General features: G+C 43.3%; 1 protein-coding gene across 2 annotated transcripts in view; it reads right to left on the bottom strand.

Annotated features, from left to right (window-relative positions):
• Positions 1-65: 65 nt before the first annotated feature.
• Positions 66-17,876, bottom strand: part of SMYD4 (SET and MYND domain containing 4) — a 40,013-nt gene continuing 22,202 nt past the window's right edge. The window contains exons 6-11 of one of the 2 annotated variants that reach the window (XM_028521705.2): positions 5,881-6,063; positions 5,286-5,449; positions 3,962-4,094; positions 3,033-3,149; positions 2,702-2,825; positions 66-1,766 (exon numbers count right to left, since the gene is read on the bottom strand). In XM_028521705.2, the coding sequence (XP_028377506.1) occupies positions 1,613-1,766; positions 2,702-2,825; positions 3,033-3,149; positions 3,962-4,094; positions 5,286-5,449; positions 5,881-6,063 (875 nt within the window). In that variant the 3' untranslated portion in view covers positions 66-1,612. The remainder of the gene's footprint in view (positions 1,767-2,701; positions 2,826-3,032; positions 3,150-3,961; positions 4,095-5,285; positions 5,450-5,880; positions 6,064-17,876) is intronic. The other variant, XM_036034394.1, reaches the window with a different exon arrangement.

The raw sequence follows: 17,876 nt of genomic DNA, 5'->3' as shown, positions 1-17,876 counted from the left end.
CCTGGTCAAGTTAATGTCACCTGGCAACATGGGATAATACATGAGTAGATAAGGGAGGTGATCTGTAATGTCAGAAAATAATTCTTTATTTGATAAAGCATTTAAAGGAAGCTCTCAAGTACCTGTAAAACTGGGACCTGACATGTAAAAATGCTAAAACATATTCTCTTTAAGGAAGTATACCTACTTTACAAAGTACAACAGGATCTTTTTCAAGAACATGAAACAGGCCAAGTGTTGGAAACAGTGTCCATGGGACTAAATTTTCCTTCTCAAAAAAGTTAGCTCAACCAAAACATCTCACTGGCCACCGCCGTGCCAGAGTCAGTTAGTGGCAAAAACAATAAACAGATTCTGCCTGCCCTTCATGCAAATGTTTCAGTACGAGCTGTGTTCCAAACACTCAGCTTCCTGAAAAGCTTCTGCCAGGCATCCTCGGGGCCACTCACTTCCCAGTGGTGGTGCTGTGTGACAAGCCATGGGCACTTCTTGGGCCCGGCCGGGGTGAGCGAGCTCTCAGAGGAGCGTGGGCCTGGCGTTCTTTTCCGTCTGCTCGTCTGAACCACTGGGTCACCAGTGGTGACACGGCCACTGGGGTTCAGACCCACAGAGTCTCCCAGCCTTCTGACCGGACGGGGGCTAGATATCCAGGCAGAAGAGAGTTACCACCCCTACCTCTGTCTCTCAAGTTTGAAACCACAGTGGTAATAATGCCCGTATCCTCAGCAACTTCTGAAGCTTTCCTCCCCCATCTTCTCAGTACTTATGTAGCCTGTAATTTCGTTTGCCAGCTTGGAGAGGTCTGGTAGGAAAAAAGTCATCTCTTTTCAGGCTTGCTAATAGACAGAGCTCAGAGAGACGGCACGTGCGATATAAAGTCATTGCTACAGGCTGGGCTTTATTAGTATTTGGTCAGTGAGTCTGCCAAGAGTAGAGCATGAAAGCCAGATAACATGGGCTGGACAACTGGCAGGACACAAACTTAGAGTTTCCATTCTAAGAAGAAACTGCCCGGCAATAAAATGGCCCCATGTTTATTTCTCTATTCACAACCTATACTCCACTGGTTTTAACATAGGATTTGAGGAAGCTACATATCATAAATGAAACTGTGTCCCTAGTGGTAAGGAGCCTCATGGATTTCTTGCCTTATAATTATTTTTCAATTACAATACAACTACTAAGAGCTGAAGTTCCCACTGGGGTGTTATACCACATTTCATTACTACTGGAAACCATAAGAATGTTCCAAGGAAACACTTTGATCATTTGGTGAGCTGGCGTCTAGCCAAAATTCCAGGCTAATGTCCAGATGCCTGCACAACAGCTAAAATCCTTTTAAAGGGCTTCGGCACTCCAGATACTAATTTTAAGTCTTTTCTGGGAACTGGGAGTTTTTACTGGAGGGCAGTTAACTATTTCAAGAAGCAGTCATCAAAACAGGTGAGCATCTTTCCAACTGTGATGTTTTCCAAGTCCTTCCCACCTCATGCAGCAGGCTGGTGGCTGTCACGCAGGCCCTGCGTTTCCTGGTGACGGCTCAGCGGCGACAGAACCTCTCGAGCTCTTCCTCTGTGGCTCCTTTCTTGTGGGCCCCAGTCCCCTGGGGACCCTACACTGGAGGCCCCACGGGGATGGGCGGCAAGTCCAATAAACAGGATTTCATCCTCTGCAGCTCCTGGACCTCATCGTTCCCAGGCCCATAGTGTACCAACAGGACCTTCTCTGCCTTGTGCGCCGTGCTCAGAGCCTCGGGTACTGCGCACCTGAACCAAGGAGGCGAGGGGAGTGAGTTCCCTTGGTCAATCAAGCAAACGTTAATCAGGGGTCTACTCCCACCCTGTGAAGAATATAAATATTACTTTTGTCCTCAAGGATCTTACAATCTAGAAGGGCAGATGAGACAACTGTCACAAACACACTTCAAGTCAGAGTTTGAGAACAAAGTAAACAAACAAACAAAAAAACAAACAAACTATAAAGAGTCTAGGACCCTGGGAAATGGGCAAACCTCAAAGCACGAATCTAATATTTTCCCCAAGGTCTACTCAGAAGTCTTCGTCTAAGGGTGACCAAGCCCACCCTGATGTAAGTCTTGAGCCCTTTTCTCTCTCTCTGACCAAATGCCTGCCTCTGAGTCTCGAGAATCAAGTCTACCCGTCTATGCACCATTCGTAAGCTGGATAATTCTTAGCTGGAGGGGCTGCCCTGTGCATTACAGGACATTTAGCAGCAACTCTGGCCTCCACTCTGAGTCACGATGATCCAGAATGCCTCCAGACAGTGCCATATGCCCCCTGGGAAATGACTCCTGGTTGAAAACAAGTGCTTTAGAAAGAATAGGACGAGGGAGAATGAAGAGCCCCTGGAGTTGTGGGTGCTGAGAACAGAGCGCGAGGGAGGCGGGAGGACCCAGGAAGGACTGAGAGTGGCGCCACTGGTGGGGGGGTGGGGGGCTGCTTCACCTTCTCCCTTGGGAATGCCCTCGGAGCTAAGAGCTTTTCCCATATCTCTCAGGAGAAAACCCTGAGGTTCCAACTTAGCCAGCAAAACAGAAGGAAAGGAATCTCTCCTAGAGAGGAAATGAAGAAGTTTCAATACGTTGAAAAGCACCACAGAAAAGCCAGGCACAGAAGAGCCTGATAAAAGACGGAGAAGTATTCGGCCCAGCGCAGTGCTGGGCAACAAGAGAAAGGCTTACCCGTTGAAAAAGATCTGGGCCAGTTTGAAGAGCTCATGGCCCATTTCAACACTGCACGGCCCATGGCGAACCTCAACCACCTGGAGACTCTTCTGGAGATGGGTAGCTGACTCGTGCCAGTCCCCTGCAAAGAAATACAACCCTGGTTCCAGAAAAGAACCACAATCAACAGTGGATGAACATTTCTGGGGAGGGAAAAGCTACATGGAAGGAAGAGCACCTCAGCTGAAAGACTAAGAGACGATGGACCCGACGAGGCTGGGGTCAGGACCGAACGCACCAGGCAAACTCGCTCCCTGAAGCAGAAAATAAAGACACATGCCGTACGTACCTAAAGCAGCGTAGGCCTGGGCCAGGTCATCCTCGATTTCTCCCACCATGCTGTGTTCCACCCACAGGAAGCTCTCAGCATCCTGCCGGCACCCCAGCAACAGCTGAATGGCTCGCTCTGTCAAGTCAAAGGAGAGTGGCCTCATTATAGACACAGACACAAACCCAGCCTTAGAGACGAGAACCCAGCTATTCAAGTCTCGGTTAGCTGGGCTCAGTGTAGAACCCACCCCACTCTGTCTCCTTGGGTTGCGACCAACCCACAGTGTTTGTTCCAATAAAGCTCTTGTTCGCTTATGTGTCCTTTTTCAACAGAAAAAGGTGCTGGGTGAGGCCTCTCCGTATTTACTCTGGGTTTCCAACTTCAGTTTGAAGTGGAACGATGCATTCCACTTATGGCCATTATTTCTCTTGACCCAGAAATCTCAGTTAAAGGTCAGTCTCATAAAGTAGGTAAAATAAATTGCCGTGACATCGAGCTGGAAGGCCGAGTTTTCCAAGGGTAATGAGGAAGTGAGGAGCTCCAGAGCCCCCTCTCTGAAAGAAAGCAGGGTACCCACGTCCACCGGGCACTGGCCCGCTGGTCTCGAGGGGAGAGAGGAGGTTCTGACGAGGGCAGAATGATCTCTGGGAAATCAGGTCATCAGGGCCTGGAATGAAAAGGAATGCCCTGGGAGACACGGTTGGCATGGGGTGCTTGAACTGAGCCGCCTGCACGAGACAGCCTAAGTCACCTGGCCCCCCTTCCAGGACAACACAAACTGAGTGGACTGGGGCCTGGTGTCCTTGGCCTACACAGCCACCTTGTGGCTGGCATGGGGATAATCAAATTCGATTCTTCAGTCACGACTGAGTATCCCTGATCTGAGGTGATCTCACAATGAATAAAAAGGAAGGGGCCAGAGGAGCAAAGCTGGGACCCGGTCTCACCTAGTTTTCCATTTCTGAGAAGCTTCTGGGCCATCCCAACCTGTTTCTGAAGGTCCTGTAGCCGGCGGACTAGGTGATCCCTGCTGACGGATTCCGCACAAGCTGCGCTGCCACAGCTCAGCACGTCGTCTCCCTGTGGACGGCAGTTTTGTGTTTGTTCCTGTGTCAGAGCTGGTTAGCAAGACGGCACGTGCTTACAATACAGGATGGCTGCGTAGCTTCTGGCCCTAAGGGGGAAGGAGACTCCTGCGACAGCAGCACACCGCGACCAAAGCCTGACTGAATCTGGTGCGACAGCAGCAGTTCCACTGAAAGTAGTAACCAACTGCACCCACCCCCCAGACCCACATTTAACTTTTATAACCAAAATTAAACTGGTACAGTCCTTACTTTCTTTCCATCTCGAATGGGGCCAACACTTTGGATGACAAACACATTTCTAGTAGTTATGAAAAAGCCACAGGAAAACCAGTAGGAAAAGGTGCTAGGTGAGGCCTCCCTGCATTTGACCTTGCGCTTGTAACTTCGGCTTTCCAACAAACCCTACCAGCTCTACGTCCCACTTCCGGCTCCCCTAACAATACAGTATCTGCTGGCAGAGGAGAGACCCTCTGAGGTGAACCTCTGCTCCGTTTCAGGCACAGTACGTACGCCCTCATTTGGCCACGGCAACCAGACTTCTCCCGAGGACCCTGGCCCCCGCCCCCACCCCCGCAGTCAGTGCTGGCAGCTGGGGGATGTGCGTGTGGCTCAGACCTGGCCCATTCCTCGGGCCCAAATGGCTGGAGGAAAATTATTTGACCCTGATTTTCCTCCAGCCACAAAAACAGGGTGAATGAAACTCAAATTTTTGCCCAGACCACTGATAGACCGTCTCACCCCCACAAGAGGGACAGTTGTCCAAGGATGAGGCTAAGAGAGAAAATAGAGCTGAGGGGTGTGGAGAGAACAACTGGGTATTGGTGACATTCCCTAAGTCACTGGATCAAGAAGTATCTGAAGTGCCTCTATCCTGGGATGTTTTATTGATTTACTTGAGCAAATAAATCCCCAGTCTTCCTCTCCACCCCCCTCAGCCAGTTTAGGTGGTATTTTCTGTTATTTTGCTCTTGCAATTCTACCTCTTGTAAGATTACTAAACTCAACCCTTCCCTGTGGTTCCTGTGGAGGGGTGATCAATTTGTGTGGAAGATGGACTGAGAGGAAAGAAAGTACTGCTCTCAGCACCTGTAAGCCCTCATGTCTTCCTCTTCAGGGATTTTGGCCTCTGGGCTGGATAACTGACCTCCAGCAGAAGTTGAGAAGAGAGGAAGGAGAGATTCACCTGCATGAGCTCTCTGCAGCGGGTACAGCAGAATGCTTCCCACCTGGGCCCTGCCGCAGTGCTGTGCTTTTCATTCTGACAAGCCAGGCAGTTGCAGTCAAAGAAATATTGAGACCTCAGCTTCTGCTGCCTTTCAACAACACCCATCCTGCTCTCATGAGGCCCTGCAGAGAGACCACACTTAGCCAATATTTAAAGAAAGAGAGAGTCAGGCACTACTTGAAAACCTTCGGCTTAGCAGAGAGAGGGCCTGGTCAATTATTCACCATGGGACAGGTACACTTGACTCAAACGTTTGTGGAACTAGATATAGAACTAAGTATCCAAGTTGCGGGAACAGGGAGGAAAAGCCAACAAGTTGTTTCCAGCCCATTCTCAGAATAGGAAGTTTATGGGGATGAAGCAGTGGCATACATGCTAGTTTAGACACAACGGTACCCAGTGAGAGGGCCCTCCCCACCTTTTTCACCTGCGTATGCACTGCTTCTTCCAGGAAACAGTCACTGGCCAGGGGAAGACGCCTGCCCAGTGGTTTGCTACCTGTGATTCCTTTTCTGCTGGACAAGGCAGACGGTAGCGAGGAGGGATGGCGCACCGTAACAGTGGAGAATCTCTTGTCCTTTTCCAATCTGCTGTGATGCCCGAACGGTGGCGACAGTGCCAGTGAAGGACACGCTGGTGTTGGGGCTGCAGGAATGGTTCAGGAGGCTGACAACCGGGAAGATGCCTGAGGCAAGGCGTACCTGCCTGCTGTCGGTAATGATGTTCTCTTCAGATCCTGAAAGTCCAAGAGTGAAAAAAAAATGTGTCAGGACATTAGTCCCGGCCTTGCCGTCCATCCCTCAGAAGATGAGCTGGGCGATTGGGCCTGACGCCCATCTGAGTCACAGCTCCACAGCCGGATCTGGTGTCAGTCAGATGGGACATGACTCACAGCACACCCTGGTCCCCAGGAAGCAAAGCAAATGAACACATGAAAAGTCCACCAAAATCCTGAAACCTAACCTTTGTGACTCAATACCACACACAAAAAACCATACACCAAAGATCAGAATCTATAAAAAAAATACAAAAGGAATTATCAGTAGGGAGCTTGCTAGGTAGATACCTTCATAATGTTCATGAGGACACAGAAGCTAGAATACCTGTTATTTCCCCCAAATTTTTACAGTGTTAGTGCTTCTGTTTAACTGGTTGTTGGTTGGTTAACAGAACAAGTAACCTAATTATCATACAAAACTAAACAGGCTTATAATATATTTTTAAAAATCAAAAGTCCTTATGCTCACTTGTGCATTCTGCCCTTTGTCCCAACTTTATGGGAAATCAGCCACCAGTAGCTCTCATTGAAAAAAAATTCTGAACTGATTCTGTTAAAGATAACTCCCGTGTCCCAAACTATGTCTTTGTCTTCTTTTTTTCCAAACAGTGTCTTCTTTGAAACATAATTAACCAGTAATTAACTAAATGATTGAAAATGAGAAAGGAAGGAAGAAAAAGGCCTCTAAGCAGCGAGGCTATTTCTGCACCCAAGCTCATGCCCTGATGTTCGTGAGCTCTTTGTCCCCTGGAGCAGGCCGACTTACTCTTATTTTAGCCACAGTTCTAACTGGCTTAGTTATTACTCAGTTTCTCAGCCCACAACAGTCCAGAAACAGAGGACTAATGAGAGGCAGGTTTTGACAATGACCAAAGTGACAGGTGACAGACTAGAGAAGGAGGTGGAAAACTTATACAAGAATAACAGCCTGCCCTTATTGGTATGGCTCAGTGGGTTGGGCATTGTCCTGCAGACCGAATGGTCGCTGGTTCGATTCCTGGTTGCAGCACACGCCTGGGTTGAGGGCAAGGTCCCCAGTTAGGGGCATGCGAGAGGCAACCGATGGATGTTTTTCTCCCACTCTTTCTCTCCCCCTTCTCCTCTCTCTAAATAAATAAATAAAATCTTAAAAACTAAAAAAGAACAACAGCCTTACAGCAAACAAAAACACTGTACCACTCGAGTTTTACTACGCTGCAACACTTCACTCTCCCAGAGGTTCCTGGACAGACAGCAAACCGCCGTGGGTTTTTGTAGCAGCCAAACACACCTCAGGGACAGGCGCAGTATGCAGACAGGCCGGGCACCCAGACAGGCTCAAATGGTGTTCAGTGGCATTGGCTGAAGTATGAGGAAATCGTATTTCCAACAAAACTGGTTGAAATATAAAAGATATTAGTACTTAAAGGGAAACTTTCAGTTTTCTGGAAAACTAAAAAACCATCAGATAACTGTGGTGTCATTGTCCGTGCCGGGAATCACAATACGCCCATCTCCAAAGAAATCAAGTAGTCTAGGTACAAATGTAATGAATAAAGGAAGTATCATGAACTGCCCATGACAATTTTCTAGAAAGGACAACATGAAATACAGGAATAATGTTGTTTCTCTGCAGACCATTCTATTATCTGTCGCTATGGAGGACGAGACTAGAACAAATAACATTCACAGAGAATCCAAATGATTCAATTTTAGTCAACAAGTCTACAAATTGTATTGAAATCTTTCGTCCGAGCTTCCCCTGAATGCTTAACAGATTTAATTTCCCCTCTTCCCCTTTGTCCAACGCCGCCCTTCCGGCGTGCGTGCTAATGAGCAGGGACAGCGGCTGAGAGGGAGGCAGCAGGAAGGGGCGGCACAGGGCAGGAACAGTGTGTGGCCTGAATAATGGGCCTCTGCATAATTAAAGGTTGACTTGCGTTCCCAGCTACTGATAACTGGCAATCTATATTAGAACAGCTGCGAAGATTTTGCCAGAAAAAATGATCACAACACAGTGAGTAATGTCAGCTTCATAAATTATTTATAGGTTATCCTCTAACAGAAGCAGGCCCAGGAACTGAGTGGGGTGAGTATTTATGTCAGAGTTGAGTCTCTCTCTAATTATGTCTAAAAAATTAAGTATTGATTAAAAAATGTTCAATATTTTGCATTAGTCATCTATTAGTAGGTAATAGAAAGTGAGAATATGTATGCACTTTATCAACCAAATTTAATGACATTTTGTGCATAAAAGAACACAAAAAAAAGGAGAGTGATTCTTTATTTTACCGAAGTGTATCTTGTTAATATCCCTAGTGCATTTAAAATGAGATTCAAGTAAAGGAAAAAAGGTTAATTCACAATACTTCCAGTATATACCTATTCTGGTAGATATTTCACAAAACAAGAAATCTGTGTGTATATCAAGTAATCAAGGACCCAAACTGAAGGTGGATTCCTTGGTTGGTGGAGTGGAGGCGAAGGGCAGTCAGTCGACCTGGACCTACAGAGAACCTCGCTGCACCTTGTTCTGACATGAATTCAGCCACATCACAAAACGTGCCGCTCCCACAGGGACAGAACCACACATACCAAGCTCCACCATGTCGTCATTGGTCAGTTCGCACCCTTAAGTAGCAAAGAGAGGCTTCTGAGGAACTTTGATCAAATAGGCTTTATAACTAAGGTAAAAATATACATTTTTATAGCTCTTTGTCAAAGTCTATACTAGTTAACAGTCTAATCCTTAATCCTTCTGTGGTACTAATGAAACAGCTGCTAATGAAATTCAATGAGAACACTAAATTGGGAGGTGCTAGAACCCCAAAGAAATAATAAAAAGGGATAATAACCAGATTAGAAATAAGAGCAGACTAGGTTTTAGAGGCTTCCGGCAAAGATGGGGGTGTATGTAGATATACTTTGCTTCCTCGCACAACCAAAAGAAGGACAACAACAAATTTAAAAACAAAAACCAACCAGAACTGCCAAAAATTGAACTGTATGGAAGTCGGACAAGCAAGGAGTGAAAGAAGAAACATCCAGAATGGTAGAAGGGAAGGAGACAGGCAGCCGAGGCAGAGAGGACTCATGGCAAGGTGGCAGCTGGTGGTCCAGCAGTCCCGCATTTGCATGAGGTTAAACTGGGAGGAACAACTACGGGGTGAGATAGACTGCACAACCCAGGGGTCCAGTGTGGGGAAATAAAGCCTCAAAACCTCTAGCTGTAACAAACCTGTGGGAATAGTGACGGTGGGAGAAATGCCCAGCCTCACAGCACAGTGTGTTGGCGAGACCCACAGTGTCCTAAAATGTACACAAGCCCACCCATCCAGGAATCAGCACTAGAAGGGCCCAATTTGCTTATGGGAAGTGGGGGAAGTGACTGAAAGCAGGCCAAGAACTGAGAAAGCTTCCCTCTCTGGCGAATTCCCTTTGCCCTGGCGAATTCCTAAGGCTCTACCCCTTACTATGTAACAGGTGTGCTGAGACAAAGAAATACGGCCCAAATGTAAGAACAGATCAAAGCTCCAAAAATAGAACTAAACAATGAAGAGATAGACAACCTATTAGATGCAGAGTTTAAAACACTAGTAATCATGATGTTCACAGAAATGGTTGAGTATAGTTGTTAAATAGAGGAAGAAGTGAAAGCTATGCAAAGTGAAATAAAGCTACATATACAGGGAACCAACAGTGAAGGGAAGGAAATTGGGACTCAAATAAGATTTGGACCAGAAGGAAAAAATAAACATGCAACCAGAACAGAATGAAGAAATAAGAATTCAAAAAAATGAGAAGAGGCTGAGGAACCTCCAGGTCAACTTTAAAAGTTCCAACATCTGAATCACAGGGATGCCATCAAGGAGAGGAGGAACAGCAAGAAATGGAAAACTTATTTGAAAAAATAATGGAGAACTGAGGGATCTAAGATGGTGTCGGAGTAGGTAGGAGCAGATTTGGCTTTCCTCTGCTCAGGGGAGAGAGTCCTGACCGATCTTTGGAATGGAAAGGCAAGCAACCAACATATTTCAGCATTTTTGAGAACGGAGGACCAAGGATTGTGGCAGAACCGAAAGAACAGGGAACGGATCCTAGCAGGAGTGCTGCATGAAGACAAAAAAGAATAGGTGGAGGAGGTGAACACCAGGATACCCACTGGAAGAGGAAACCCAACAACTAAGGAACCACTAACAGATAACAGCAGAAGAAGGTGAAGGAGGGAGTAGTAACCACACAAACCTCAATCCAGGGCTTATCTGGAAATACAACTAAACAGTAGAGACAGTACCCAATACAAACAACTGAACAAGATTTCTTTAAACCTTGTACACACAGAAGAACCAGCCTCAACACAACCTGCCCTCACCAGCACAACAAAATACAGAAGGTGGTGGACAGAGTGACCCACATTTAACCAGCTGGCGGGAAGGAACCACCAAAGAAAGACTCAACAACAATCAAAACCCAAAGGCAAACACAAAACCAACTTAAACAACAGCCCAAGACCAGTGAGCTTGGGGGATCAAGGAAACAGCACCACTGAAACTCACTGCTACTCTACTAAAGAAGTTCACATCATAAACCGAGGGAGCCAGAACAGATCAATATAAGAAGCTGAGGTGAACAAGAAGAGTCTCACAAACAATGGGAAGACAAAGAAATACTCCCCAAATGAAAGGAAAGGAGGAAGCCTCAAAAAGAATGCTAAATGGTACAGAGGCAATTCAACTATCAGATATTGAATTCAAAGCAGTGATTGTCAGGAAGCTCAATGAGCTCACAATGAGCTACGAGAAACTACAGGGAAGCTACAATGAACTCAATGAAAACTACATCAGCATAAAAAAGGAAATAGAAACTCTCAACAAGGGCCAAGAGGAAATGAAAAATACAATCTCTGAAATGAAGAACACAGTAGAAGGAATGAAAAGCAGGATCGATGAAGCAGAAGATCGGATCAGCGAGCTAGAGGACAAAATAGAAGAAAACACTCAGAAAGAGCAAGAAAGGGAAAAGAGGCTCAGAAAGAATGAAGAGTGATTAAGAGAAATGCAAGACAATATGAAACGTAATAATATCCGTATAATAGGGATACCAGAAGGAGAAGAAGAAGAACAAGGGATAGAAAACCTAGTTGAACAAGTGATGATGGAAAACTTCCCTAATTTGATGAGACAAAAAGTCACACAAATACAGGAAATACAGAGAGTCCCAATCAAGAGGAACCCAAGGAGGCCCACCTCAAGACACATCATAATTAAAATGGCAAAATTTCAAGACAAAGAGAGAATCTTAAAGGCAGCAAGGGAGAAGAAGGAAGTAACATACAAGGGGGCCCCAATAAGGCTAACAGCTGACTTCTCAATGGAAACACTCCAAGCCAGAAGAGAATGGCAAGAAATAATCCAAGTAATGAGAACCAGAGGCCTGCAACCACGACTACTTTACCCAGCAAGGCTCTCAATTAAGATAGAAGGCCAAATAAGAAGCTTCTCAGACAAAAGAAGTCTAAAAGAATACACCTCCACTAAACCAGCTCTGCAAGAGATGCTGAAGGGACTGCTTTAAGGAAAGAAAAGAAAAGAGAGAGTGAGAGAGGATCACACGTACATAAAAGGCAATGAATAAGTACCTATCAATAATAACCTTAAACGTAAATGGACTAAACGCTCCAATCAAAAGACATAGAATAGCTGATTGGATAAGAAAACATGACCCACACATATGCTGTCTACAAGAGACCCACCTCAGGATAAAAGATCTGCACAGGTTGAAAGTGAAGGGCTGGAAACAAATTTTCCAAGCAAATGGACAGGAAAAAAAGCCGGGGTAGCAATACTCATATCTGACAAAATAGACTTCCAAAGAAGATCCATAAAGAGAGACCCAGAAGGTCATTTCATAATACTCAAGGGAAGAATTCACCAAGAAGACATAAACATAGTAAATATATATGCACCCAACATAGGAGCACCTAAATACATAAAGAAAATATTAGAGGACTTCAAGAAAGATATGGACAGCAACACAATTATTGTGGGGGATTTTAACACCCCTCTATCAAAAATGGACAGATCTTCCAAACAAAACATCAACAAAGATATTGTGGCATTGAACAATACCCTAGACGAACTGGGCTTTACTGATATTTACAGAACCCTCCATCCCAAAGAAGCTAAATACACATTTTTTTCAAATGTACATGGAACATTTTCAAAGATTGACCACATGATAGGACACAAAACAAGCCTCAACAATTTCAAAAAAATTGAAATCATACCAAACAATTTCTCGGGTCACAAGGGACTGAAACTAGAAACCAACCCCAAGGAAAAAAACCCAAAACACTCAAATTCATGGAGATTAAACAGCATGCTATTAAACAATGAATGGGTCAAGAATGATACTAGGGAAGAAATCAAACGGTTTTTGGAAACAAATGAAAACGAACTCACAACAACCCAAAACTTATGGGACACAGCCAAGGCAGTCCTGAGAGGGAAGATCATAGTGATACAGGCCCACCTAAAAAAGTTAGAAACATTTCAAACAAACAACCTAACCCTACGTCTACAAGAACTCGAGGAACAACAACAAAGACAGCCCAGAGCAAGCAGAAGGAAGGAAATAACCAAGATCAGAGCAGAATTAAATGACATAGAGACTAAAAGCACAATTCTAAAGATCAATGAATCCAAGAGTTGGTTCTTTGAAAAGATAAACAAAATCGACAAGCCTTTAAGCAGACTCATCAAGAAAAAAAGACAGAAAACCCAAATAAACACAATCAGAAATGAAAGAGGGGAGATTACAACAGATACCACAGAAATACAAAGGATTGTAACAAATTACTACAAAGAGCTGTATGCCAAGAAATTTGAAAACCTAGATGAAATGGACAAATTTCTAGAAAAATATAACCTTCCAAAACTCAATAAAATGGAAGCAGAAAGCCTGAACAAACCAATAACAGCAAAAGAAATTGAAGCAGTAATCCAAAAACTCCCAACACACAAAAGCCCTGGACCAGATGGTTTCACAGGAGAATTCTACAAAGCATTTAAGGAAGAACTAACACCTATCCTTCACAGACTATTTCAAAAAATCCAAAAAGATGGAAGACTACCAAACTCTTTTTATGAGGCCAACATCATCTTAATTCCAAAACCAGATAAAGACACAACAAAGAAAGAAAACTACAGGCCAATATCGCTGATGAACATTGACGCTAAAATCCTCAACAAGATACTGGCAAACCGCATCCAACAGTACATTAAGAAGATCATACACCATGACCAAGTTGGATTCATTCCAGGTATGCAAGGATGGTACAATATACGCAAATCAGTAAATGTAATACATCACATAAACAAAAGCAAAGACAAAAACCACATGATCATATCAACAGATGCAGAAAAAGCATTTGATAAGGTACAGCACCCATTTATGATAAAAACACTCAGTAAAGTGGGAATAGAGGGAGCATTCCTCAACATAATAAAGGCCATATATGAGAAACCTACAGCCAACATTATACTCAATGGGCAAAAATTAAAATCTTTTCCACTAAGAACAGGAACAAGACAAGGATGTCCACTTTCACCACTTCTATTCAATATAGTACTGGAAGTTCTAGCCACAGCAATCAGACAAGAAAAAGAAATAAAAGGAATCCAAATCGGAAAGGAGGAAACAAAACTGTCACTGTTTGCAGATGACATGATAGTGTACATAGAAAATCCTATAGACTCCACCAAAAAACTGCTTGACCTAATAAATGAATTTGGTAAAACAGCGGGATACAGAAGTCAATATCCAGAAATGGTGGCATTTCTGTACACCAACAATGAAACAGTAGAAGCAGAAATCAAGAAAAAAATCCCATTTGAAATAGCAAAAAGGAAAATAAAATACCTAGGAATAAACCTAACCAAAGAGGTAAAAGACCTGTATTCAGAAAACTACACAACACTGAAGAAAGAAATCAAGGAAGACACAAACAAATGGAAACATATACCGTGTTCATGGATTGGAAGAATTAATATCATTAAAATGTCCATACTACCAAAAGCAATTTACACATTCAATGCAATACCTATTAAAGTACCAATGGCATATTTCACAGACATAGAACAAACACTTCAACAATTTATATGGAACCATAAACGACCCCGAATAGCTGCTGCAATTTTGAGAAAGAAGAGTAAAGTAGGAGGAATCACAATACCTGACACTAAACTATACTACAAGGCCACTGTAATCAAAACAGCCTGGTACTGGCATAAAAACAGGCACATAGACCAATGGAACAGAACAGAGAGCCCAGAAATAAACCCAAGCCTCTATGGTCAATTAATATTTGACAAAGGAAGCAGCAACATAAAATGGAATAAAAATAGCCTCTTCAACAAATGGTGTTGGGAGAACTGGACAGCTACGTGCAAAAAAATGAAACTTGAGCACCAACTTACACCTTATACAAAAATAGATTCAAGGTGGATAAAAGACTTAAATATAAAGCGTGACACCATTAAAGTCCTAGAAGAGAACGTAGGTAGGAAAATCTCAGATATTTCATGCAGAAACTTTTTTACTGACTTGTCTCCTAGAGCAAGGGACATAAAGGAAAGAATAAACAAATGGGACCTCATCAAAATTAAAAGCTTTTGCACAGCTAAGGAAAACAGTATCAAAATAAAAAGAGAACCAACTGTATGGGAAAACATATTTGCTAATGATACCTCAGACAAGGGTTTAATCTCCAAAATATATAAAGAACTTACACGACTCCACTCTAAGACAAGTAACCCAATTAAAAAATGGGCAAAGGACTTGAACAGACACTTCTCCAAGGAGGACATACAGAAAATCCAAAGACACATGAAGCGATGCTCAATACCGCTAGCCATCAGAGAGATGCAGATTAAAACCACAATGAGATACCACTTCACACCAGTCAGAATGGCCATCATAAACAAAGCAACAAACAACAAGTGTTGGAGAGGATGTGGAGAAAGGGGGTCCCTAGTGCACTGTTGGTGGGACTGCAGACTGGTACAACCATTATGGAAAGCAGTTTGGAACTTCCTCAGAAAACTAAAAATGGATCTGCCTTTTGACCCAGCAATTCCATTGCTGGGACTCTATCCTAAGAACACTAAAACACCAATACAAAAGAACCTTTGCACCCCGATGTTCATAGCAGCACAATTTACAATAGCTAGGTGCTGGAAGCAACCTAGATGCCCATCAGTAAATGAATGGATCAAAAAACTATGGTACATTTACACAATGGAATTCTATACAGCAGAAAGAAAGAAGGAGCTCATACCCTTTGCAACAGCATGGATGGAGCTGGAAAGCATTATGCTAAGTGAAACAAGCCAGGCAGTGAAAGACAAATACCACATGATATCACCTTTAACAGGAATCTAAACAACAAAACAAAACAAAACAAAAAACTAGCAAAATATAACCAAAGACACTGAAATAGGGGATAGTCTGACAGTGGCCAGAGGGGAGAGAGGAGGGAATTTCAGGGGGGAAGGGGTAGGGATTACAGGAACAAATTTGGAGGACACATGGACAAAAACTAAGGGTGGGGGGTAATGGGGGGAAGGGGGGAGGGTTGGGTGGAGGGGCTGGAATGGGAGTAGGGGGGAGAAAACTGTACTTGAACAATGATTGAAATAAAAAAAAAAGAAAGAAAAAGAAAATAGAAAGCAATCACAAAAAAAAAAAAAAAAAGAAAGAAAGAAAAAATAATGGAGAACTTCCCCAATCTGGCAAAGGAAACGGACTTTCAGGAAGTCCAGGAAGTTCAGAGAATCCAAAAAAGTTGTACCTAAGGAAACACACACCAAGGCACATGATAATTATATGAGCCAAGATTAAAGAGAAGGAGAGAATCTTAAAAGCAGCAAGAGGAAAGAAGAGAGTACCTACAAAGCAGTGCCCATAAGACTATCAGCTGATTTCTCAAAAGAAACCTGGCAGGCAAGGGGCTAGAAAGAAGTATTCCAAGTCATCAAAGGCCAGGACCTACATCCAAGATTGCTCTATCCAGCAAAGCTATCATTTAGAATGAAGGGTAGATAAAGTGTGTCCCAGATAATGTAAAGTTAAAGGAGTTCATCATCACCAAGCCCTTATTATATGAAATGTTAAAGGAACTTTTCTAAGAAAAAGATAAAAAATATGAATAGTAAAATGACAACAAACTCACAACTACCAACAACTGAACCTAAAAAAAGCCCCCAAACAGTCCTAGCTGATGTAGCTCAGTGGATTGAGTGTGGGTCTGAGAACCAAAGGATCGCCAGTTCAATTCCCAGTCAGGGCACATACCTGGGTTGCAGGCCAGGTCCCCAGAAGGGGGTGCAAAAGAGGCAACCATACATTGATGTTTCTCTCCCTCTCTTTCTCCTTCCCTTCCCCTCTCTCTAAAAGTAAATAAATGCAATCTTTAAATTTTTTTTAAAAAACAACCCTGGCTGGTGTAGCTCAGTGGATTGAGCACGGGCTGCGAACCAAAGCATCACAGGTTTGATTCCCAGTCAGGGCACATGCCTGGGTTGCAGGCCACGGCCCCCAGCAACCGCACATTGATGTTTCTCTTTCTCTCTTTCTCCCTCCCTTCCCTCTCTAAAAATAAAAATTAAAATTAAAAAAATAATAATTAAAAAAAAACAAACTAAGCAAACAACTAGAACAGGAACAGAATCACAGAAATGGAGATCACATGGAGGGTTATCAGGGTGGGGAGGCAGAGGGGGCGGGGAGAGGGAAAATGGGGGAAAAGGAATAAGAAGCATAAGTACAAAACAGACAGGGGGAAGTTAAGAATAGTATAGGAAATGGAGAAGCCAAAGAACTTATATGTATGACCCATGGACGTGAACTAAGTTGGGGGAAATACTGGTGGGGGGGGTTAAGGGGGGAGGGGAATAAAAGGGAGAAAGAAACTGGGACAACTATAATAGCATAATCAATAAAATATATTTAAAAACAAACAAACAAAAAAAGAAGAGCAGACTAAAATAAACTGATTGAATTCAAAGATGAAAGTGAACATTGCTGATGGGGGGTAATTAGGACAGCTTTCCTGGAGGGCAATATGTATCAAGAGCCTTAAAAATGTTGATATAAAAAGTATTTAAAGCCCTAGCTGGTGTGGCTTAGTGGACTGAGTGCTGGCCTGTGAGCCAAAGGGTCACCAGATTGATTCCCAGTCAGGGCACATGCCTGGGTTGCAGGCCAGGTCCCCAGTAGGGGTCGCTTGAGAGGCAACCACACATTGATATTGCTTTCTCTCTCTCCTTCCCTTCCTCTCTCTCTAAAAATAAATAAAATATATTTTAAAAGTATTTCAATCATTTGAATTAATGTTATTTTTAAAACTAATTAAAATTACAAAAGGAATACATAGTACTCAGAAAAATGTTAAAAACTTGAAAATTATAGAGAAAATAAAGCCAACTATAATCCTGTCAGCCAGATATAACATTTTAGTACATTTCTTTGCAGTCTTCTTTTTAGCCTTACCTATGGAATTTTTAGCATACTTGGCAACATGATGCTACTTTTCACTTACTATATTACAACCATTCCCTTACACCACCACCATCACCACCACCATCATCATCATCATCAAATAACCATACCAACAAAACTACTTTGCCAATCTGATAGGCAAAAATGGTATCTTCTTCTAATTACTAGAGAGAGGTTAGACAGGACCACCTTTATTACTACTTTGATAAGTGCTTGCTTATGTATAGTTCTAA

This window comes from Phyllostomus discolor, chromosome 8 (assembly GCF_004126475.2).
Source record: "Phyllostomus discolor isolate MPI-MPIP mPhyDis1 chromosome 8, mPhyDis1.pri.v3, whole genome shotgun sequence".
Lineage (NCBI taxonomy): Eukaryota > Metazoa > Chordata > Mammalia > Chiroptera > Phyllostomidae > Phyllostomus > Phyllostomus discolor.
This window is presented reverse-complemented; position numbering and strand designations above follow the sequence as displayed.